Source organism: Carassius auratus, chromosome 17 (assembly GCF_003368295.1).
Source record: "Carassius auratus strain Wakin chromosome 17, ASM336829v1, whole genome shotgun sequence".
In the NCBI taxonomy this organism is placed as follows: domain Eukaryota; kingdom Metazoa; phylum Chordata; class Actinopteri; order Cypriniformes; family Cyprinidae; genus Carassius; species Carassius auratus.
In genome coordinates, this window is record NC_039259.1 from 3,253,923 (window position 1) to 3,280,688 (window position 26,766).

The 26,766-nt window shown below is 36.3% G+C and overlaps 1 protein-coding gene across 4 annotated transcripts in view; it reads right to left on the bottom strand.

Annotated features, from left to right (window-relative positions):
- The window catches only part of LOC113116984 (ral GTPase-activating protein subunit alpha-2-like), a 153,210-nt gene that overhangs the window by 117,163 nt on the left and 9,281 nt on the right, over positions 1–26,766 (bottom strand). For all 4 annotated transcript variants that reach the window (XM_026285313.1, XM_026285317.1, XM_026285315.1 and 1 more), the window contains exons 2-3: positions 6,371–6,481; positions 4,097–4,146 (exon numbers count right to left, since the gene is read on the bottom strand). In XM_026285313.1, coding sequence (XP_026141098.1) covers positions 4,097–4,146; positions 6,371–6,481 — 161 coding nt within the window. The remainder of the gene's footprint in view (positions 1–4,096; positions 4,147–6,370; positions 6,482–26,766) is intronic.

The window sequence follows — 26,766 nt, forward strand, 5'->3', positions numbered from 1 at the left end:
TCGCTGTACACGGGCGCTCTGCCACACAGTCACATCGCAGCATGAAAAGCTTGCGAGAAATTGTCAAGCTAATGAGACGTTCGATTTAAGCGCAAAGTCCAATCTTCTCATTTGCTGTCAAGACAAATGCACGATGATTGCATATTTTGATGCTTGCAGCAGACATTTTTGTTTCCTTACCACTTATCCTGTAAGAGCATTATACTTATATTACACAGTTATCATAGCACTTTTACATATTTAGTTTTACCCAAATAGGTAATATATATAAAAAAAAAAATAATAATAATCTTTGCATTTTATTTTTCATGTGAAGTTTATGTTTGTTGTATTTATTTTTGTTTCAGATTTAGAAATTATAGTGAAAGCATGAGTTCAGGAATCATCAAAACATTTCCATCTAACAGAAGCATGACTGGTACTTTAAAAACACCCTCAATTAGGAGTAAATAGTTAAATGTATGCACAATTGGCTCAGACTCTGAAGGACTTTCACCTTTTTTACACCATCAAACCATCTACAGTCAGCCTGCACTTAAGTTATCTCCACCAACCCAAGAATTTGCTTGTCCCAAACCATAGTAATAAAACTAGGATGCCGGCGATGTCAATATAATCTATTTAAAAATATCTGAATGTGAATATATCACTTATCATCTAATACTATAGAAGAGCTGACAATTATCTCACAAGGTTTTAGCTTACTGTCACTTGTAGTACAAAATAAATATTACACAATGCACAATTGTAAAAAAAAAAAGATAGCTAAATCTGTTAACCAGGTGATTTTGTAAGAGTAAATAACAAACTTGAAAGTAAATAGTTTAAATCCACAGAGAGGAAAACACAGCTTAAATAGATGAGTAAAAAAAGAGGAAATATTAGGTCCATCTAATCATGAGATAGGTTCACCTATTTATTAATTAGGTCCCTATGAGATCAGTTTTATTTTTTCCAAAATTCTTTTTTTTTTTCAAAAATGTTTTTGTTTTAATTTTTCAGGATGCAATTTTTCCCGTTTAAATTTGGACTCCTTTTTAATAGTTAAATTAAATTGTATTAATCAAAAGGCATGTCTAATTGATTGATGATATGAAACATACATTTTTACATCAATTTCTTAAAAGTTTAACAAAAATTACATTTACCCTATAAAATGTTTCCCTGTCGAATCTTTTATTTTTTTCCTCACCATATTTTTTTTTTAATGTTACCAATATCTGTGTTTTAGAATGTCTAATTATTTGAATGCAGAAAAAAAGCATTTGTTGTTTTCTTAAAAGGGGTCATATTATGTTGCTAAGAAGAACATTATTTTGTTTATTTGGTGTAATGAAATGGAGTGGCTGGAGGGCTTGTAGTAACCACATGTGATGACCCCGGGCTGGACCCTGCTTCATCTGATGAAAGCAGATCCGGCATGAAGTTGATGTATTTCCTCATCGACCAGCACGGATCAGCTCTAGGATGGCGAAGCGGATATTGTCCTCTTTTGGAAGGCCAAACAAAGTATTTTCTCTTTCACAACGAAACACGCAGCTTCTCCACAACATGGTTCTGCTGATTTGCGCTACCCTGTCAGATTTTGCCATCTCTCATTAAAACAATGGGTAGTACAATGACAACGAAAAATGCTACCGATAAAATCATGGTTTATTAAAATCTACGCCTACCACAACCCTAAACCTACTCTTACAGTAATGCAAATACAGTAATTATGTGTTATATTCGCAGTTGAAGCTAGAAGGGATACAGCTACACGAAACCAACAATAATAATAAAAAACAAATAAAGGACGCAATATTGATGTGTGTATGCGCAGTAAACCCTGGTAGGAAAATCTGATGGATGGGATAAAATGTCAGGACACCAGAAGCAACAGCTAGAATAAAAGTTATGCCTTCTTTCTATTCACGGACATTTTGCCTTTATGCAAATCTTCCCACACAGTGATGGAGATATGGGGGCATGTTTAAACGAGGCATTTTAGGAGGGTGTGGTTGACTCTTAACTTTTATAAAGAATATCTCTTTGGATTTGAGACTTTAGTCTTTGCAACTTTACAGATCTTCTTTATGCACCAAGAGCTTCTAACACTCCAAAGAGAAAGGAAAAATTGAAATCGCATCATATGACCCTTTAAAGTAGCTTTAAAACAATTTCATAATTTTTTTTAATTACTGAAAATTAATTAAACTTTATTTTTGGCAGACAAAGGGGAATAACTATTAAAACATAAAGAATAAATGTTGTGTGATTATTCCTTAAAAAATGTTTAAAATAATTTCATAAATTTTTTTAATTACTGAAAATTAAGTAAACTTTATTTTTGGCAGACATAGGGGAATAACTATTAAAACATAAATAATAAATGTTGTGTGATTATTCCTTAAAAAATAATGTTTGTTTAATTTTAGTAGTAGTAGTAGTAGTAGTAGTAGTAGTGGTAAGCTGTGTGAATTCTATTGAAAAACAGTAATAGCCACTATGTCCTCAAATCAACCCTGACTTTTATTTTGACGGGTTGCTGTGAATTCCTTTACAGTTCTATGTTTGTGATATGACGCTGTGTGCTTCAGTATGAGTGTAGTAAATGAAACTGCACGTCTGCGCCATTAATAGAGACACACAGAACATGCAGAATACATATTAAAATCAACTTAATATTTGCAGATACTAGTCCATAGTCCATTTTATTTAAGTATAATGACCTACTTTTAATTAATTAATAAAAAAAGTTACAAATTCCGTGAAATTCCAAGTTAAACTTTTATGACTGGATTCCGCGATTCTGTCCACGTTTTCTGCATTGCGGAAACCATAGGGACAATACATTGAAACTGTACAGATCCAAAGCCTAAAGTGTCAATACATAATTTCCATCCCTGCTCTGAATTGTCAAAACACCTCTCAAAATGATAGCTACGAATACAAGAAATGCAGAAAATCAAACTCGATTTGAATTTTTCTATGATGAGTGAAAGTACAGAAGTACAAAATTTTCAGTGTGCAAGGACCTTAAGAATTCTCATAAACAGCAGTGAAAGTTCTTAGATAAGAGTTCTTTCTAGAGAAAGGGTGGGGTTGACCTCTTATCTTAAATTCTATGAATTTAAAATAAAAATGTTATATTAAAAAAATAAAATAAAGTTATTAAATGCAGGGACCCTATTTAAAAGGATATTCTGAGCTAATTTGCTGCCTCTTACATGTCTGCATTATAACTGGACTTGAGAACAGATGTTACGATTTGACCAACTTGTACATGAAAAGGAGGACACAATTAAATTATCATGAAACTTTTCTTAAATGCTTATGTTCAGAGGTGGACAACAGACATTTTAGGATCATTTTTATATTTTATTGTTTACTTTCACCTAAAACAGCAAGTTAGGAGCTACTTTTAGCCTCAAGATGTTTTTGAATATGGGCCTGATCGTTAAACCGGAAAAGCATCCAACACCTAAAAACCCTTTGAGACAACCACAATATCCCTCATCTTAGATGTGCAGGTGTAAACAACGACACATCAAAACGAGAAGGTTAGGAGAAACTGTAGTTTAAAAGAATCTTAACCAGTCATAACTTCTGGGGAGAAATAGCACAGGCACTGGACAAAAACAACGTGAGTATGCATTGACTGACTGTGTTAAAATTAAGTATATTTATCGTGTTGTAGCTTTAGCTTTTTCCACTTAAAATACAATTAATGAACTTATTTCTGATAAAGCATCTAAAAAGCATTTCACCAGGGTGACCTTTCAAGTCAGCGTCTGTTTATGCAACACAAACTCTCTTCTCACACCAAGACACCAGTTTTCCTAAAAAAGAAAGCCTGTCACCACCCTGAGCAAATGAAACCAGAGAATGCCCTGCCTGCCTATTTGTATTGCAAACTAGAGTCTACTTTTCAGCCAGGCAGGAAAATACACAGGGAGGACGGCGCCTCCATAACATAACATAAAAAAAAAAAAAAACAGTAGAGAGAGTGGAAAAACCTGCTCTGGGCAGAGCTGTAGGTGAAGCTGAGGTCTACAGATACCTATACTTCAGCTGTTTAAACACGAATGCATGAATGCATGTAGAAAAGGCTTACTTCAAAAATAAAGAGGATGGAGTCCAGCTCCTCCCGTTGAGATTTGTTCCCTGAAAGAAAGCAATAGTATTAGTTATTGTGTCATTTTACAGTACAATCATTCATTCTTAGTCTTTTCACTCAGGCTTGTGCTTTTGCTGTGGTTAGCTATACAGTCATGATCTGAATATTTAATATTCAGTCTTCAATGACTCAGGAGTGGGCATGAGCACCAGAGTACATAAAGGTGTCTGTGATGATCGCTTGATGATCACATTTTGTCCAGGACCTTGACGTCTGACTGGTTAGTGTTGGAACGGCATGCCGTACAGGCTGGATAATTCCAGTCAAACTATGGCTTTGAAAGTGTGCAGTGAACAAATACAAAGAAATGTCATTGTTGCTCATTGTTAGTTCATGTTAGCTTATGCATTAACTAATGTTAACAATTGGAGCTTATTGTAAAGTATTACAGTAAATTATTTGTAATTAAGCTGCCTGTGTTTTAGTGCATTTTTGCAGGAGTTAGAACCTATATCAATTTCAGGTTCATTTGCATTCCTTTTAAATGGAATGCCATTTTTAATAATTGTGCTGTAATTTTTTTTAAATACTATATTTCATAGTTCTATGTTTCTACATAACCCTTAAGTTGCCATCCACCACCATAATTAAAAAAAAAAAAACATGCAATATGTCAAAAGAAACAACAGAGCAGCCTCTGCTTGTTATATAGAAATGTATAATATTACGCTATATAAAAATGTATAATATTAAGTTTGATTCTATTCTAACCACTTCCTGATTAACATTTCATCAAGTAACTAAAAAGACTGCTCTAACAATTCTTTGTGCTTTAGTTGCCTGTGTTTTTTTAGCATGACACTACGGGATGAGTGCATACACAACAAGAGTCACACATTCAAGGCTAAAGCTCTTTGCACAGAGTCCGAAATTTTCATCCGAAATTTTTGCACGTTGAAAAATAAATACGACCTCACTGTGTTGTCAATAATGTTTACACACTGCTTACAAAACTTTCATCCGTCATAAAAAAAAAAATAATTCGGATCAGTTTTGATTTTCTGCGTTTTTGCATCCGTAGCATGCATTTTGATAGGAAAGGATGTTGAATATGGAAAAACACATGCGGAAATTTCATGTAGAACGCCTTTGGTTAACTAAAGCGCTACCAAAGCACTACAGTTTACTGGTTATATCAAAATATCTTTAATCAAAAACATTTCATTAACAGTAATGATGTGCATAACCTCCCGGCCATTCGACTGATTTAAATGATATATCATCAGTTCTTGGGTCTATTTTGAATAATTCATTAAAAGCACATGCTCATAGGACTCATTTGAATCAAACCGATTGCGTTGTATGTTACAACTCAATAAAAAGATACGTTTTCAAAATTTGGAGTTTTTTGGGTGCAAAGTAAACAATCTATCACTTACTACAAAAATATAGTGCTCTCTTTCTCTTCTTAACTGCTGCTCTAGACTGCTAATAATAAATAAAATAATAAATAAAACACTAAACTTATTTAGCATTATGCACTATGAATATTGTGGGCTCTATGACAAAATGTGATCTCAGTTTAAAACTGCTCAGCTGAATCATAAAATCGCTCTCTTGATCTGCAGGAAAATGATGAGGTGTGAGTTTCAAACAAATACTTCTACTGTAGAGTTGTGCTTCAGCATGAAGGACAGATGACCTTCACTGAACACAGTGCAGGAAAACCTCTTTTTAACAACAAAAGCCTGATTAACTTCACATGAGGGGGGCATGCAGGCAGCAGGGAGGCAGGTCTGTGACAACAGGCTGAGGATTTTTTTTTTTGTTTTTTTTGTTATTTGTTTCTTTGCATTTTTCAAACGTCTTTTCCAAAACCTTTCTGAGCTGCCTTATTATCTAAGCAAGATATCTTCCAATAAAAAGTGAATAAAAACATTAGAAATGTGTCAAATATACTAGAATTAGTAATGTACAATATAATCAGAATGTCATCAGTATGTTTTCAAGTTATCAGCAAGGATAGAAGTAAAAAAAAAACAAAAAAAAAAAATGGTGTATTCTTAATCACATTTATTGGCTGTTGGTGGTGATTTCTTGTTTTATATATCAGTAAGTGATTATATATGCATATTTATCAGTAAACAGTAGATACTTAATTTTAGATTCCTGTCTCCAACGATATTTAGATTTAGGGATAGCAACAGTTTAATTTGCTCTTATAAGGTAAAGGTTATGTATACAGTATACAGCATAACAAACATATCTTACCTTTTTGCTTTAAGTTACTTTCCAGTGTAATGAAATTTTCATAGAAGATAAAATAAATCTGTGAGCAGTTGGTTTCAAAAAATGCCTTCAGTTCATTCCTGTCAGTAATATCTGTGGAGAAAACAAGCAGAAAATAAAGAATTAGACAGAAACAGATATGTCCAATATGTGCATGACTGAAACAGAGTTAGATTGTATAATATGGTATAATTAAATACTGAACAAATCAATTCAAAGATATGAATGTGCATGTAGACAATAGATTTAATCCAGACATAACGTTCGTGAAATTATAAAATTAACTCAATATACTGCCTGCAAAAAAAAAAAAATAATAATAATAAAAAAATAATAATAATAATATCGTATATAATAGTACCAAGTGTACCAAGATTTTAATAACAGGACATTTGAAATCTTGTTTAACAACAGAAATCGTGTTCACCTTTAATTGCGTAATAAACTGACAGCATGGAATAGATATACACTGTAATGCAATAGGGCTGTGAAGATAATTGTATCTTATTGGTGATCACTATGGCTTCCCGAGTAATTAATCATAATAATTTAAATAGACAGTAAGCAAGCAACTATAAAGAACCTTTATTTATTTATTTATTTTTGGGGGCGGAGGGCATTTTCATTATTTTGCATTGACAACAAGCCTCCACAAGTTATTATGTTTGGGGTTGCCATATACCAAGAGTTTAAGTTCCCCAATCAGGTCACATTTTCTCCCGGGTGTTTTTCTAGTCTCTTGTGTGATATTCTGCTCAAATAAAATGCAATGAGTCGCAGTGATAACTGTGACGTCACAGACTCTATAAAAAAATCATAATACCAAAGATTACATAAATACATACAAAGTTTGTATGCAACTGTTATAACAGTAACAGTCGCAAATAGTTTTTTAGACTGTAAGTCTATGCTAATTCACAAATCACTTTTAAACGTTTCTTTAGATCGGTGGGTTTGGAAATAGGGAAAATAGTTTATTCTGCATTCATTTCATGTTGGGCGATGGACCTTGTTGGGAAACCAAATACTACTTCACCGATCTTGAGGATGCCCCCATGATCGCAAACGCCCGGCTGGTCAGGGTATTGGCAAGGCTTTCTCCAAACTCACCAAATACAAACAAGACATCGGTAAAAGGAAGATGCTAACAATGGATTTGGAAACTTGAGCCATGATTCCTATTCCACAGAAAGCACGTGCAGACGAAGAGTTAACGCACCGCTTGCGTTGGAACAGTGAACCATGTCTACACCAGACACGACAGGTTGAGTCTGACTACATTTGAACTTTGTGTCAGTACCTCATAAAAAGGACGAGGCAGTTTACTGTTGGGGATTTGTCGTGTCGTGACTCGTGCCATGCCACAATCAGTGTAGACAGTTTTTGACATATATCGGACATATTAGTTTTACTTTTTTGCAGACTGCATGTTCACTAACAGAAGTGCTAATAAACATGCACATTTGTTAATAGTGCCTCATTGTGTTTAAAAATGTTATACTACTGACGTAAGTTGGCCCATTACCAATGGTAAAAATCTGCCACCGTCACAGCTCAGTTCCCTTGTGAGGCCACTTGTACCATTTGCTATATCTTGACTATAATGTTTGTGGTTGCTGAATAAGTGCATGTATAAAACCTTTGTGCTGCAATTTTGCTTCCAAGAAACACTGTTTCCAAACTCATGACCCAGATGCTTATCTTTTGGTCCAAACATATTTAAAGCTGAAATGAACAGATTATATCCTTGCTGATGTTCAGATAGACGATCAGATGGAGTGAGAGCAGATGGCTTCTTAGGGTCATTGATATCTCTGTAAGGTCGCTGGTAGATTTCCAGTAGGTGCTCCTACCCTTCATGTGTATCCAAGTGTATTTCAGTCAGTCTGCATTGGCCAGTTGCTACATTAGTCACTCTATTTATTTAATTGTTTATTTATTTATAATAAGCTCTAAAGAAGCACTGGATGTTCAGCAACTGGAATTATCCAGCAGAGCCCCCCCCCCAAAAAAAATAAAAACAAAAACAAAAACAAAACAAAAACCTGTTTCGGTGTTCGGCCGAATTATTGAAAAGACCAAATAAATTGTACCGAACAATGGCATGGCACAATCAAATAGTGGGGTGCACTAATGCAGCAAACATGTCAGAAGTGTGTAAGCATTTAAAAGTGTCTGAGAAAGACGCAGACAGCCAGAGACTGTTTAGCACTGCATCGCATATCTTCGATTAGAAGAGGAAGAGTAGATGTTGCTGCTTACTAGGGCTGAAACGATTCCTCGAGTAACTCGAGTTACTCGATTGCAAAAAATGATCAAGGCAAATTCCTCTGCCTCGAAGCCTCTTTTAATTTATTTTAAATCTCACGTCAGGTTCTTTCGCAATGCTAGTGACACAGCGAGTTTACGTCACCCACAAAGCGGAAGAGTCAGCAGTGTTTTGATTTGAGGGCGCGGACAAACGTAAAGAGAATGTCGTGGTGTGTGTCCAACTGTCCATTGCAAGATAGAGCTGGCATTCCACAACTAGGGCCCTATGATTACCGCGATGCAGAAAACACGGAATCCAGTCATAAAAACGGATTTTACAGTTTAACGCGGAATGGCACGGAATTTGCCAAATTTTGAATGAATTAATCAAAAATAGGTAATTGCACTTACATCAAATCACGATATGGACTAATATCTGTAAATATTAAGCCGGAACAGTCTATTTAAATATCAATCCTGCATGTTCTGCGTGTCTCTGTTAATGAATGGAGCAGAAGCGCGAGTTCCTTTATCACACACACTTTATCACGTGCTGTCTCACTAAGAATAAGCCAACTGCTCTGACAGTCACTTCATGAGCATTTGACCATTTGATTTGAGTAAAACTAGCGTCACATCACACACAGAACTGTAAAGGTAAGTCAAGCCGTCAAAATAAAAGTCTGTTTTTTTAAGGTTTAATCACACAACATTTCTTTCATGTTTTATTTTTAAATCCCCTTTGTTTACCAAAAAGTTAAGTTTGCTTAATTTTGAATAATTAAAAGATAAATTAAATTAATGTTTTATGCATTTAATGTTTAATGTGCATCTCAGAAAAGGCTTTATTTTAAACCCCAACTGAATGGCACTTAAATTCACTTAATTCATCTGTCAACTTTATTGTCATTGTTCACAGTACAAGTACAGACAGAGAAACAATGGGTAATAATTAAATGTTTATTTTTGATGTATACATTGCATTTTATGCATTTAAAACTTAGTTGTTCATTTTAAGAGACCCAGGAGTCTTATTTTCTCTTGCATAGTTTATATTGCACTTTAATTAAGCAAAAACACATTTTATCCGATTACTCGATTAATCGATGGAATTTTTGGTAGAATACTCGATTACTAAAATATTCGATAGCTACAGTCCTACTTCTTACAGTATGATGACTAAACTTGTGAAATGGCCTTAAAAAATTAGTAAATAAAGTGACATTGCTGTGTGAGATCGCAGCGCTATCTGCTTGTTCAAAGTCCAAAGCGCAAGGAAAATCTGCACTCAAAAAAAAAAAAACATTCATTTTGTTTGGCTTTTCATTTCAGTGCATCCCTAATAAGCTCATCACTCATCTAAGGTGGTCATCAATATGTTTCCTACAGTATCAATTTACAATGAGCATTGATACCATGGTACCAGAGCTTAGTATCATACAGAAATGAAAAATTTGGTTTCATTGCAACCCTAGGGTTGGCAGAGACTAATGTTCACATCTCACCTCCTCTTTCCTAAACAAAGAGATCAAAGCAGCAAAAGCTGTTAGACTGGCTCCAGGGAAACACTGGCATTTGCAACCAATTTGTAGCTGTGGCACTGGCCTGATTTTTAATAGTAGCAGGGACAGATGATAGATGATGACAAGGAATGAATTTGATGGCTGCAATAATATTCTGCCTGAAGCCAGACTGACAGAGCTGTGAGAACAACCATTTGACAAATGTGGATGAAGTCATTGTGCTGGGCCAGTGGTGATTATGTTAGGACACACTGATTTTTAGGTAACTGTCCAGTGAATATTAACATTTTATGAGAAAAAGTACGAGAAATTCTAAATGTAAATGGCATCTCTAGCATTGATATTATCAGAATCGAAGTCAGTTAAATTCAAACTATACCCAACCCTAGTTATGTCTGTGAAGGTAAACAGCTGGGAAAGAAACTGCATGTCTATATTAGATCTGTGTGGCAGCACTGCAGTGTAATATACAGTAGATTAATCAAAAAAAATCCCACTGCTTTCTCGTCTCCTCTGACCAGTGTTTGGAATAACGGCGTTTAAAAGAACGGCTTTAGGTAACAACGTTATTTTTTCAGTAACGCGGTAATCTAACTAATTACTTTTTCCGTCGTTACAACGCTGTTAACGTTACTGAATGTTAAATGCGGTGCGTTACTATGCATTGATTTAATAAACTATGCAATCCGAACGGACCCCTGGCTCACACACAGCGAGTGAGCAGGTGGGTTAATGACGAGATAAGCGCTTGTGATTGGCTAAGGTATAGTCATGTGTTTCATGATAGCCAATCAGAGCCAGTGTTTTTACACACGCCGGCACACGCGGCTGCACCAGCAGCGCCAAACACACACACACACACACACACACACACGCAACAGCTACACAGAGATTCGCAGCAGAGATGGCGAGTCAGGAGCAATCCGATGAAAAGTTGGCATTTTCAAGGTGAAGATATAAGCACTATTTCAGATTAATTGTGGTCAAAGGCAAGAACGTGCATGTAATGTGTACATGTAATGTGTGACACGCATCTACAAAGCTAGTGGCCAAAAACACTTTTCTTACAAAGATAATACTTGATAAAACAGGATAAAACTCTTGCTGTCTGTTGACATGCAATAAATATAGAAAGTTATGTACCTGTCTGTTCTACTCATTTCAACTGACTTGTGAAAACTGCAAAAAAAAAAAAAAAAAAAAAAATTCCCTGGTAACGAGTTACTTTTATTATAGAGTAATTCAGTTACTAACCCAGTTACTTTTTGGAACAAGTAGTGAGTAAAACTATAACTAATTACTTTTTTAAAGTAACGTTCCCAACACTGCCTCTGACTCAAAATAGTGTTCTGTGCTCGTCTGTGCAGCCAAAGACAGAACAGTTAGCATGCTTTACTCGAACTTCGCCATGGCATTAGAACTGGTATGTCTCATCGCTTGAGAAAACTCAGTGGCAGTGCCGCGGGTGAAAACTTGCAGATTAAGTGACATGACATTCAGTGACGTGACATTCAGAATTTGTGCTCTGCATTTAACCCATCCGAAGTGCACACACACAGAGAGTGAACACACACACACACACACACACAGTGAACACACACCCGGAGCAGTGGGCAGCCATTTATGCTGTGGCGCCCGGGAAGCAGTTTGGGGTTCAGTGCCTTGCTCAAGTTTACCTAAGTAATGGTATTGCCAGCCCGAGACTCAATCCCACAACCCTAGGGTTAGGAGTCACAATCTCTAACCACTAGGCCACGACTTCCCCTCAAGGGTGGAAATATTATAATAAGATCCTCTTTCTATGTCATGGGGGAGTGATATCTGACGCACCCGTTTTTTCACAAGCTAGCATAGAAAGTCTTACCAAAAAAAAAAAAAAAATTATATATATATATATATATATATATATATATATATATATATATATATATATATATATATATATATATATACACTGGGCTGTTTTTTTTTCACGTTTTCTGGGTTTACAGATGCATGGTAACTTGATATGATATGTCACCTTTTACCTGTTAACCAGACCCCCCTTAATGGGACTCTTGTAATAGTTCATAGAGAAACTATGTAATAGGGAAATTGTAATAGTTCCTTACTTCAATGTGCTACACAAACAATTTTGATTTCTTTGGAAAGAAGACCCTTTGGGCTTTACTGTCCATCATCAGTAGTTGATAATGCTCAAAAATAGAAAAAGTTATATATATATATATATATATATATATATATATATATATATATATATATATATATATATATATATATATATATATATATATATATATATATATATATATTTAATATAAAAATACATGAAATCAGTCCTGAAGCAATCTAGTAAAGTAATGGTTTGAAGGTCACACGTCTCATGAGTTTCTGTTTCAAGTTTTTCTGAGACTATGTCTAACACAATAAGAATAATTTTAGTAATAATAAGTAATAAATAAAAAATAAGAAGAACTAACTATAGGCCTATGCCTATGACAGTACATCCTGAGATTGCTAGAAATACAGCATTTACACTGTTAGACACTCAAACAGTCGGTGATCGCATGCTGATGGCCTTCCTAATAGACGGTTTCATCGGGCACACGTGCCTGCCCCTAAGTTAACTTCCGGTCTGTATTGCGTATATCGGTCTGGCTAGCGGTGCCATCACAGTAAACGCAGTTAAAGAGCCAGTAAGATGAAAATTCTAAGCTTCCTATCACTGTTTATAAGTCCTGTACAAAAGGTTTAAATCCATCCAAGTTTAAAAAAACATTGTCATTTTGTCAAAATATCATTTTAAAATTACCTCAATTCTCAGAGATCCCCAAACGGTTCGCGCGAAGCTGTTCAAAAGATTCAGTTTCCTTAAATCCCACCTTTCTGTAGCATACTGTGTTCTGATTGGTCAAGCATCTTTAGCATCTTTTTGGGGTGAATTATGTCTTATTCCTCTCATCGCGAAGCAAACAGTAACATAAAAAACTTGAAAAGTCTCGCTGCTTTTTCTTCTGTGTGTGCGTATTCAAACCGCACGCTTCAGTTTGAATCTGAATAGCGCGTTCAGCGTAGGGCTGCACGATTCTGGATAAATTGAGAATCACGATTTTTTGATCTCATATAGAGATCACGATTCTCCTACGATTCTTTATTATTATTATTACTATTAACATTATCATTATCACAAGTATATAAATTAATTATTTTATTTTGCAAGGATTCTTTAAATTGATCAAGTGTGACAAAGACATTTATAACAAAATATTTCTATTACACACAATTATTGTTCTTCTGAACTTTCTATCAAAGAAACCTGAAAAAAATCTACTCATCTGTTTTCAACATAATAATAATAATAATAATAATAATAATGTTTTTTTTGAATGGCAAAACAGCATATTAGAATGATTTCTGAAGATCATGTGACACTGAAGACTGGAGTAATGATGCTGAAAATACAGCTGCACACCACAGAAATAAATTACATTTTAAAATACATTCAAGTGAAAGCAGTTATTTTAAATGGTAAAAATATTTCAAAACTTTACTGTTTTTGCTGTACTTTGGATCAGATAAATATAGTATGGTGAGCAGAAGAGACTTTAAAAAAACATTACACATCTTATGGTTCAAAAACTTTTGACTGGTAGTGTATATATAATATATTTAAAACCCCAGTTTTTTTAATATTAGAATGATGAAAAAGTTGTTTAGATCACTGATTCAACGACTCACTCATAAACCTACTACACTTGAATGAAAAATTAATTCATTGACAAATAAATTAAGACACTTGTCGCCACCTATTGGTGAAACAATGCAATCGACACAAACGTTATTTAAAGCGCAGTACTTTCAAAAGGGGATTTGTTATATTTTGATCGCTGCCATATAGACATCAATGTTTATATTTAAACTATAAACTTTATCCCAGTATTTCTGTGATAATATAAATGACTGTAAGACAGATATAATACTGTGTAGTTGAAAAGACTGTTTGTGAAGATGTTTCTTAACCAAACATGGTAAGAGCTCTCTCTGTGTCAGCGGCAGTGCGCGCACGGATTTGAATGATCCAGTAAGACTTTGTCAAAGGTTTAACAGACTCAGGGAATCGTCGTCTTTTAGAAATGAGATCGAGAGGGTGTCTGAATCGAGATCGCGATCTTTTAACGATTAATCGTGCAGCTCTAGTTCAGCGTGGGGGTGTGGTCACATTAGATATAATGAAGGGAGACGTGAAAAACGGACATCGCGTTGTTTTCATATGGATTACTTTATCACAGAATATCTGTTAGCAGCACTTGATTTTAATGACGTGTTTGTAAATGAAGATCAGCAGCGCAGACAAAGGCTGCAGACAGCACACATACTGATAAGACGCTCGGGAGAAAACAAACACATAACTTCATAATCATACTTCGCGTTGTGATTCGGAGATGCTCGTTGGTCTAAATAAAGTTGGTAATGAACCATCTTTTATGGCCAAACGCTTTGAAATCCCGCCTTGTACTCACCGAGATTAGAAAAGCAGTCATCAGTGAAATGTTGTGAACACAACAAAAGGGATTTGTTGTACTGCTCTGGTATTGTGGTGAAAATGAATTTTAGCCAGTGGTTCTTCTGATCTTCATTCTTTGGCAGTGAAAATAAAACAAACTTGCCTTTACAATTAAAAACACACTGTCTCCTCGACATGATGCTATCACACCAACCAGAGCGTCTGTGTGGGGGGTGGGGCAGCTCAGAGTTCCGTTTCTCCCAAGACGGTAGGCGGAGATTATTATGCAAAGTGTTCCTAGTGACGTACATAGAGATGGGCAAAAGATTTGAAATCTATAACGACTCGTTTCAGCGATTCAGAGTCGACTCCTAACTTTAGAATCCAATAACTTTATAAATCGTGTACTTTTTGGTTTAATTACTTTGCACATTGTTTACACTGATGGACAGCTACATCATACACTGTAAAGGGGGTCGCACACCGGACGAGAAGCGCAGCGCCGTGTTGCGCCACATCTTTAAAATTCAAACACATTATTCTCTATGGGTGTACACACACCAGCGGCGCCATTCGGCGTCTGTCCGCGGCGCCCAGCTACGATTCAGAACGCTGTTCAAATTTCTGCCGCGCCACAGAGCGTCATCTGCATAGTTTTATATTAAAAAACCCAGATGTTATAAACTGAAACTGAAATTAAAATACAGTACACTTGTTTCATTCAAATAAAACATTACAAAGTGTTTGGTTACGTTTTCAGCTGCACAGTTGCCTAGACAACAGATACAACAAAACAATAACAGACTTATTATAACACAGATTCTCTTCATTAATTAACGTTCAAAACTCAGCTTTTATCAATTAAATTCATATATTTAAAATAATAATAATAGATGAAGTTAAAACTCTCCCATCTTGCTGCGAAATTGAGCTCACGCATATAGAATGTGCGCATCCAGTGTGCGATACCTTGAGTTGTCCTACATGTGGCGCGACGCAACACAGCGCTTCTCGTCCGGTGTGCGACCGCCTTAATACAGGTAATTTTTGATTTCCCATCTGTGTGGCTCTTTAAAGTTAAAGTGATGAGCAGACTGAAGTTGGGCTCAGGCGATTGTGCTGTGGGATGTGTTTCCCATACATGTATTTATTTGTGGAGACTGAGACCAAACGCTGATGGGTGACATGAATGGAGATGACTCCAGATCAGTGATGTAGCATTTGGTCTCCGAACAAGGTCCATCGCCCAACACAAAATTAATTTGCTGAATAAATAAACTATTTTCCTGGACTCAAACCCTGCCAATTCAAAGGAAATGCTGTTTATAGCATTTCAGGTAATTTTTAAATTACCATAGACTCATAGTCTAAATAAACAATTTTCAATTATTACAGTTACTACAGTGGGCATAGAGTGTGTGACGTCACGTGCACTATCGCTGGTGGCAGTAGACAACTGCAGTGACATGGTTGTGATGGGGACCGTCACAGCTCTAAGGTTAAGGTTATCATAATGTTAAAATATCATAGCAGCCCATGCTTAATATTACTGTGGCGCACTCATAGAAGAGTTGACACAGAGAGTCGAGGGCGTAATAACAGCACAGGCGTGTCTCTTATCAGAGCCTCTCACATGCTCTGCTTTTCAACCCTCAGTGTGTTGGGCCTCTTCCTGCTGCCCAAGAAAACACACTGACCCTGAGGTCTGCCTGAGTGTTTCTGAGCAAGAGATCGGTAACTTCCAATGACAGTTGGACGTCAATGAGCTATGTCAACACCACTGTATTTGAGATGTGAACGCCACCGTACAAAGGTCACTTCATTTTCCCTCATTCGGTAACAGCTAGACTACTATAAACCTTTTTTGAAAGCATTGTTCATAAGAAATTGGCATTTCCTGATTGCCTTAAAGGAATAATCCAGGTTTAATTGCTCAATACACATCACTTGACATAACTAACACCAAAAATAAATAAATAAAAGAATAAATACATAGATGCATACATAAACACATACATCAATGAATACATTAAACCTATGTTGATTTTCTTGAAATGTTGTGACTTTTTCTCATTTAGGGACATGCAGACACAGTTTCAACACACTGATGGATTGTGAATAGGGCTGGGACAATACGTCGACGCAAAATATGCGCATCGATTCGTCGACCTGTTTTTATTTCTCTAAAAAACTTTTACCTTATGTGCGCTGAATATACGCGATGGCCAGATCAACTTTCTGTCCAACGTTATATAACCAATCCAGGGGTTTTTCTGCATTGATCTTTTTTTTGGCGGCTGTCAAAGCCTTATTTGATCGGTGAGTGATATAGAATAGAATGAATGACAGGGCGCGTACGAGAGAGAGCCCTGGCTGCGCGTGCACTCACAGTCTTCAAACAACACGAGCGCTTCTTGCTCTCTCTCTCCCTTGTGCATATTAATTAAATCATTAGACACAATAGAAAAAGGGCAAAACACCAAAGTTTCATGCGCGCTCGCGCACTCACAGCCTTCAAACTACACAAGCGCTGTCTTGCTCTCTCTCATGCATATTAACCAAAATTATTAGACACGATAGAAAAAAGTTTCACGTGGAGCATTCAGAGATTTTTTTTTTCCTCCATGACAGGCTGCTTGCTCCCACTTATTTTTATTTTTATTTATTTTTTTGTAAAAGCACTCTCTATATTAGCTTACAGCCCTCAAGTTTACATTGGTTACTGTATTCTTTCAATTGCTCTAAACAAGTATTTTGGGTGACCTTTTATTGAATGCTATACATCATCAAGTTGTTGTTGTTTTCATCTGAAAGAAGCACTTTTTTCAGTAAGCTAGGCCCAATGTGTTCAGTAAGCTTGTTTTAGTAAGCTATGTGTTTTCAAGGCTTCAAGGTTTTATTGAATGCTATCTCTATACAAGTGCAAAGTAATGCATTCATAGTGAGTCTTTTATTTTGTAATTTTAAGAGCAGTAAACACCAATTTTGCAATCTTAAGGAATTCATGTTTTTTTTTTTCATTCAGATATGTAAATCAACATGTATAAATTGTTAGTATTCAATTAATGGGGAGATAATCGAAATCGAATCGGTCGGAAAAAATTAATCGTTAGATTAATCGATGCATCGAAAAAAATAATCGCTAGATTTATCGTTTAAAAAATAATCGTTTATCCCAGCCCTAATTGTGAAATGTACATACAGAATTTTTTATACGTTGTAATGTTCAAAGGACAATTTGACCCGCATAAGAAGCTGTCAAAGGCACCTGTACAGACACAAAATAGCAACAAATTCCTTTGTTGTATGTCAGAGCTCCTAAACTCTAGTCCTGAAGTGCCACTAAGTGCAAGTGTCTTCATGTGTTTAACAACTTTTTAATTTCAAAGTTTGTGAAAAAAAAATCTGTTTAGACTTTCAGCTATAAAGCTTTTATTATACTTTTCACTTGAGCAATCCAGAAGCATACACGGACAGCGCGGACGTGGACTACTTGTATTTATACTACAGAAAGCGTAAGCAGGTGGTCGCTCCACGTTCACTTTGATAGCCATGATCATGCAGTAATAGCGAGCTGATTTGGGCTGATTTGCACTCAAACAGATGGTAATCATGCAGATACATTCAACATAAAACACAGTCTCACATATATAAAAACTGTTGAAAAATAAAAGAAACAAAGAAAAAGGAGATTGCTATAAGCTCCGCCTCCATCAGCTGACAGGTGCGTCAGAGCGCGTCACGAAGGAGAGCAAAAATTCAGATAAACTATCTTTCGCCTATCTTTCATTCATTCTTTTTTCCGGTGGATCACCTCATTCTGTTTGTGACACTGTACGCTGCAAAACCATGCCGTGTTTTTACTAACAAGACGCAGTTTCCGACCATGAGTTATTCCATAACGGACGCAAACAGTTCTGTCGCTGAAGAACTGAAACGTAAACAAAGCAATTATGATCCATATTACAACGTTATTGCTTCGTTGGACTAAACGTGCTTCATGAGATGTCGTTCAGTGGACCCTTACCTTTCTAACTAAACCAGGACTTACAGCTGTGGATGTGTTTATGACTCGTTATTACCACGGATCTGCTATGTACAGCGTTTCCATTGTTCATGTTTGTATGAGTACTGCTTACACAAATGTAGCAAATACAGTCTTTATAAGCTTTCCATTGAAAAACAGCAATCTGTTGTCGATGCTTGAGGCTTAGATCTTTATAATGATATATAGTTTGTCCCGTTTCATTTAAAAATAACATGCAATATGACCCATGCATACATTTTGCATGCACACACACACACACACACACACACACAGACATAGTTATGAATTCTTAAAGCAGCTCATGATGACAGTAAACAATCTAAAATGGTTTAAAACCAGCAGACTTTGACCCAAGACACCATGATAGCCAAGTCATGTCTGCAATCACTATATGACCTTGAACAATTATTAAACCAACATGCTAGTAGCGTTAGTCTGATAGATGATATCATCTATTGCCGATAGCTGATAGGCACCACAATGCTGAGCCGGCACGTTTTCTGCTTGTGCTACTCAACATTTTCAGACAAATGCTACAGAGCTCATAGTAAAAATAGTTAGTCTGGAGCCCTTCTATTAGTATGTTCCACTGTAAAAATTTGTATTAAAAAAAATGCATTAATAATTCACATTTGCATTTTAATTAGGATTATGAGCTGCTTATATTTAAATGAACACAGTATTATACTATACCCTGAAACATTCAGTGCATATATTTAATCAAACAGCAACATCTGAGACAGGCATATCAAGATTTATGTCTTGTGGTCCTGGCAAAGCCAAAATAAAAGTTGACAGGGGAGAAAGCGAGCAGTAAGGTCTGTGGCACATACAGATGCAGACTGTCTGTCTCTGTGTGTGTGTGTGTGTGTGTGTGTGTGTGTGTCAAACTGCTCCAGTGGGATGAAAGTCAAAACCCATCGGAGCCTGACATGTCCCTCTCATACCCATTTACATCATCCTGGCCTGTCAAGGACAACCACACTGAATCACGGATAAAGGAAGATCCTGTCCACATGACATGACTGATCCAAGATTGGAATAGTTCAGTGTTTTCATACACAGAGTGCAGTTAACTTAGCCTGACTTCGTCATACTCATATTATAGACAGAATGTGAGTCTGATACTGCTCCATTGCACTTGAATTATGGGGCGTGTCTTAACTGAACCAGTAAAAAAAAAAAACTCTGCACTCAATTGGATAGACCTACAACCAATCAGAGCAATGCAGTAAGAGACGTATGTTGAGCGACGCATAGTTGTCAACAGAGTTCGGTTCAACTGCACGCACGCACACAGGAACTGGAAGAAGTAGGAAAGTAATGAGTGTAAACGATCTTTTTCGCTGTAAAAGGAATTCAAGAATTCGCGGAGTACTTACAAGCATGAATAACATTTTTGAGAGAAACACAAAAGGTGCATGTATATACGAACAAGATCTCTGTCTAGGATTAGATCTCAACAATAATGAAAATATATATTATCGCATTTGTCGGCCCTGTCTCAACTTTATTACACGGTTGCAACGCGACTTGACTAACTCTAAAAAATGGAGAGACGACGAAAGAGCGCTCAAGTGCTCTTTGATGACGTGGGTGGTTAACGTAACCGCAGATAGCCTGTCCATCATCGATTAAAGCCCGCCCTGGCAATTTGATTGGCTCGGCCTTCTGGGAGCCAAACATAATTACACCTCAATGGATCGAGTCCAGACCGAACTTCCCGTCCAAAAAATGTTGTGGGCGGGGTTCGGGCTGGCACCCAGGCTACAGTTAACTCACACGGTATTCCTTCCTTTTCCCTCCTTCCTTTCTCACAATATGTTAGTTTGCAGTCTTCGGTATTTTTATTTTTATTTTTTATTTTTGTGGTAACAATGTAAAAAAACAAACATAAAAACATCATGTATACTGACCTTTATGTCAGTACATAGTTGAAGCACCTTTGGCAGTCTAAACAGATCAAGGTTTTGGGGTATGATGCGACAAAGCTTTAATTCATACAGCCAAAAATGGGGAGTGTTCAAATACATTCATCATCACTCACTTTCTCTCCTCATATTGCGAACTACAGCATCTAATGTTCATGTAATGCATAATGAATGACTGAATAAGCCAGCGGTTTGCGTGAAAGTGCAAACTGCCTCCATAGGGATTTTATTTTTCCTAATGCACCTTGCAAGTGCAGCACAACAGTGCAAAGTCATGATGGACTTAAGCAGAGGCAAAATCTTTAATTGTCCTCTATAGCCACTGACAGATAATCTCTGTTTTTGGCATCATTCTGATGCTGACATCATTACAGTTTAGAGACGTAAAGTTAAGAACCTTTCTTATGATGGATATCGGTTGTAACACAGTTTGTAAGATGGGAAGAAGGATGCGGGAACCGGCGAACATTTAAATGAAGCTTTAATAATAAAATAAACACAAAACAGCGCGATAGCCGCTCACGGACAACACAAACAAAACCAAATCACAAAATAAAACCCAGGCCTGTTCCTCTCTCGCCCTTCACAGTCATAACTCCTCTTTAGTATCCTTCCAGATCTCCTCCGTGGGACTCGAGACCGGTGAGTTCATTACTAAGTGTTTAAATGTGTAGAATCCACATAAGCATGTTTTTCATCCACTGGTCAAAAAATGCAGCAGAGCATGCAATTCGGTCTGTTTTACAGGCTCAATGTAAATGTAACTCTCTGTAAATCCACTCTTTGACACTAGGTGGTGCTTATGGAACAGCAGAATTACAGCTGTTTCCCCGTAACCTCATTTGCAGCATTGCAAATAAAAACACTTAAGCATTACATGGAGCAAAGATGAAAACAAACTTTTCAAGACATTCAGATTCTTCAAAGGTACATTCATATAATTAATTCATTCATTCATTGATTTATTTGTATAACTTACTTAGCACTCTTAAAAACCTTTTAAGAGTTTTTAAGGCTTTCTGTCTTGCTTTCACACAAAACAAAACTACTCTGCGTGCAGTGAACATATGAAACTGTTACTTAAAACGGTTGTTTATGCTGGACAGTATTTTGTTGTTCAAATAGCTGTATACGGTTTTAATAATTAAAAATATAAAAAATAATACTAAACATGGGGAATTTTATCACGATTTATTAGGGGTGCTCCGATCGGCCGATCGTGATCGGAGCACCCCTACGATTTATCGTCAATCTAGGCTAAAAATAATCTTTATAATAACCTAAAAATTGGCATCCAACACTACTGGGAACTGACAGCTAAAGACACAAATCGCACAAGCCAACATGAATTCGCTTCACAAAATTTGCATGGCTTAAGACCATTTTATTTCCTTTTTGCCCTGTTGACTTTTGCTAATTCTTTATCTGAATAATTCAAAGCTGAAGTCTTTATATTTCAGGATAAAACGAGGCATTACAGCTCATGTTGCCAAGCTCAACCGCAATAACAGACCAGCCAGAATAAACCTAACACTTTAATGGCCTTCTGAAAAAACAGAACTGTATTGGTCAGTTACATTCATTTCTTTCTGATGCTCCTAACTATAGATTTGGTGCACATCAGATGCATGATATTAAATATGAATATGTATCTCAACTGGTACAGCATGACACTAACAATTTAAGACAAGTGTTTGATATGCATGTCAGTAACATTTAATGTAAATGTAAATTTTTAATTTAATTTATTTATTTTTATTTTATTTTATTTTCAAAAATAACGGATGGAAACTACGGGCTATTATTGAGAAAAGAAACTATACATTGTCTGACAGTAACATTAAGAATGAAGATTTGTTTTGGGTGTGGGGGGTAAAAATGGCTTTTAACTAGGGTTGGGCCGATGGCTGACAGACAGGTAGCAGCTAGTGAGGCTGGGAAAACACACATCCAGCACCCCTAAGGGTAAGGGCAAATGAATCATTCGATGTAACCGGATCTTTTTGAACCAGTTCACCAAATCGAACTGAATCGTTTTAAACAGTTCGCATCTCCAATACACATTAATCCACAGATGACTTAAGCTGTTAACTTGTTTAATGTGGCTGACACTCCCTCTGAGTTCAAACCAATATCCCGGAGTAATTCATTACTCAAACAGTACACTGACTGAACTGCTATGAAGAGAGAACTGAAGATGAACACAGAGCCGAGCCAGATAACGAACGAATGCTGAGCGAGTGGATCCATGATACAACCCTCCCTTCTCTCCAAGTACTGTACTCATCCAGAGTGAGCAAAAGGGCCAGTAAAATCACTCTGGACCCCTCATATCCAGCACACTCCCTCTTTGAACTGTTGCCAACTGGTCGACGCTACTGAGCTTCGAGCACCAGAATGGCCAGACACAGAAACAGTTTCTTTCCCCGGGTGCTTAACAATAATCTTGGAACACACAACACAATATACATTACCTATTTAACACCATACTTGTTTGTATTTAAAATTTGCACACATCATACCTGTTCATCATAACTGTCTATACTATATATTGTTTTTGCTTTTTTTGTACATTGTCTATTTTGTCTATTTTTTATATTCTTCTTATTATTATTGGTGTCCTGTCTTGTCACTGTCATTCTGTTGCACTGTGGAGCTTCTGTCACTAAAACAAAATCTTTGTATGTGTAAACATACCTGGCAATAAAGCTCATTCTGATTCTGATCACTTGTTATTGTGCTATCTGTCTTCTCTCCTAACTCTGTGTATGTGGTGAGTGAACTTTCATGTACTGTAACAGTCTACTGCTAGCAAGCGGCTTACCATGAACTCATAGTGGCTCCGTAGTACGCATTATTTGTTTTCCATGCCTTTCTTCATTCGGATTCACACTTCAAGTGAACGATGAAAACACTGTAACACTGTCTGCACTAAAGTGCAGAATTAATACCACAAAAACAGTGCTAACCCTGCTCCAAATCATGGTTTCATAACCTAACCATGGTTTCATCAGACTAAAAGTGTGAAATGTACCTCTACCCAGGGTTAAATACAAAGATTAAAACGATGATAACCTGGGGTTAAGACCAGTACGAAAATCCCTATTATAAGTGAAAAGCTAAGAAGCTAAGTTTAAAAGAAAAACAAATTAACCACTGTTAGAAAGCAGCCAGCTTATTTACCACACATCTTGATGAGATACGCTTAACTGCAGAGCTTTTGATTTGATTTCAAGCCCATAACAGGGATATCGCTCTCTACACCCCACCTAGGCCAAAAAATTCCTTCTACTTTTCATTTGACCAATTCATTATTTTACTTCTCAAAAAAATACAATAAAATTATATATATATGCTATATATGATTTAGCTAATTTTACAAAACACAGAACTGGTGGCATGGTTTACACAGAGTTCCTAACTCTGCAGAATGAGTTATGAGTTGTTTCCTAATGGGCTGTATGTTTCAGGCCGGCTGTTTCCTGCAGGCATGACCACGGGCCCAGCAGCATCTGTTAGGTTACCACACAGGAACAGAAAGCGAGATAAATAAACCTACAGCAAGACCTGATGGGCATATAAAAAATTCAGAGTAGGGCATTCAGGGAGAAAATAACAGCTTTTCAAAGCGCGCAGATTCTCGGTGTGATCAAACAGAACAAAGAAGAAATATCAGAGTAGGACTAGACTGGTCTGTGAAACAGATCAATAGTTTTAGCAAGGCAATTCTAAAGCATTTACTCTACACACCAAACAAAATAAATACATTAATTAATTAATTAATTAAAATAAATTAAAATACATATGTACTAAGTCATTGATTTAACTTAAAAGTGCACACACACAGTGACTAAATGCAAGCAAGCAAACATGGAAGCACATGTAACGTGTTGCAGTATGATGTATATAGAGAAAAAATAAAATAAAATAAAGGGTGTCCAAACACACTTGATGCAGATTCACTGGACTTTGACAGAAAAAAATTACTGAACATCTCTAATCTCTAGTTGCAACTTTGTGCATTGGGGTGAACGATTTGGGGGAAAAAAAATTCATATCATGATTTATTTTTTTGAAATATCATGATTTTATCACAATTCTTTGTCGTTGGTTTTACTATTTTGCAAGTTGTCTGAGCATTACAGACAAACTAATTTCTCTATTGTAAAGACAAAAAAAAAAGAAAAAAAAAAGAATAGCAGATATTTAGGTCAAGTATTAATTACTGTTAATGAATACTTATGTGTAGGCATACTGCAGAAAATATGGCCATAATACCAACCCCTATAGAAAACATTATTTACAAATGCTGCAATATTTCTCAGCTCACAGTAAAAAAGAAAAATGAATACAATACACTAGCAGAAAATGACAACATTAAAGCACAAATGTGCACTGGCTCTATGGGGAAGTGTTCCTGCAACACACTATTACAGTAAATTGAGAAACCGACAGAGGCAGCAGTTTTTGAGCACACTGTGACAGAGGTTAATAACAAATCCATGCCTGTCAGCCGGAGCTAAACAGATATGAATGCAGAGGGCAATAAAGATATTGTGAACTCTGGGGTTTTACAGCACTCTAGTTCAGCGATTCTGAATGCTGACAGATTCTTGGAACGGCATCAACTTTCAGACACAAATAATCAATTCTTCATCCTCAGTGGGACAGACAGCTTTCATCACAATGCCAGCCAGAAGCCATTCTTCAGACTCCAGCATGAGCTGCTAAAAGCATCTGAAAACATGCAGAGCTGTGACCGACAAGTGTGGCCTTCATAAAGCTTCACCTGTCTCACAGCAGGAGCTGAAGAAAACAGACCTGCTCTTAAAAAAAAAAAAAAAAAAAAAAAAAAAATTATATATGTATATTGAATTTACTCATTTTTTTAAGGTAAGCGCCAGTTGCAATCAATTTATTTTAACTACATTTAAATAAAAAAATTTAGCTGACTAGCTTTCAACATTTTATTTTATTAGCTAAAATAAATTGTTTGCAACCAATTACCTTCACAAAATGTAGTATCATTTTTTTCAGTGTGCAATGCCAATAAGCCCAAAAACAAAAGCATTATCTACTCAATATAACAGGTCAGATTGTTTGCTCTTTATGAGGTACAGACAGCATGGTAAAATCCCTGCTGAAGAAAGCGCTTTGTTTCAAGGTCTCACTGTCCTTGTAGTAAAGTCAGACAACAGTAGAGTCGGTCACATGCTGCCTTGCATGTGTTTTTAACTGACAGGGTTTGTAATCCTCAGACCTCCGGCACTTTAACTTCCCCTCCCAGTGCTCAGAGGCTCTTTACTGAGTTCACTCTCAGAGCTCTCAATGAAACGATGAGCCCGGTTTACAGCTATTAACATTCCTCGCAGGTAATCCGATCACAAGTATTCAGCCACTGCCACCGAACATGCTTTGTGAAAGGGATAGTTCACTCAGAAATGGAAATTCTCACATTTAGTAATTTAAAGACTTTGGTTCATCTTCAGAACACAAAGAAAGATATTTTCAATATTCCCTCATCATTTTTGTCTTTTCACTGGAAGTCCACACAACCAAAACGTTCATGAAAATACAAAAATACATTCTGAAAGTAATCCATATGAAACTAATGATGCAATACAACTTAATCGCTTTGTATGATGAACAGATTTAATCTAGGCTTTTGTTCATGTTTTGAAGCAAATTTGCAGTGTTGCTCAATAAGATGACCAAAAGCAATTTGAGGAATAAATTGAAGCAACTGACTGAACCCATCAGCAAAGTGTGCTGTATAAATAAACAAGATCACAATGCCTGTTTTCTCTATAGGTTCAAAGTCATTACAGATACTGATTAACAACCACATTCGGGTTAAGCAAAAACATTCATTTTATAAAATCCTATATTTTGCTGTACTATAGTTATATATATACATATATATTGTATTGTTCATCAACCTCACATTTGCCATGGTTGCAAACCTTTTTTAGCCAAATTTATGAGGTTGCTGTGTTGCTGCGTTTCAGAGCCAGGTTAGGCTGCAACATTTTAAAAGGTAAGTTTTAATCTTTCAATCAGTTTTGACATGAATTAGCTGAAAGTCACAAATCTATGTTGTTGTTAAGTATGATTAATGATTA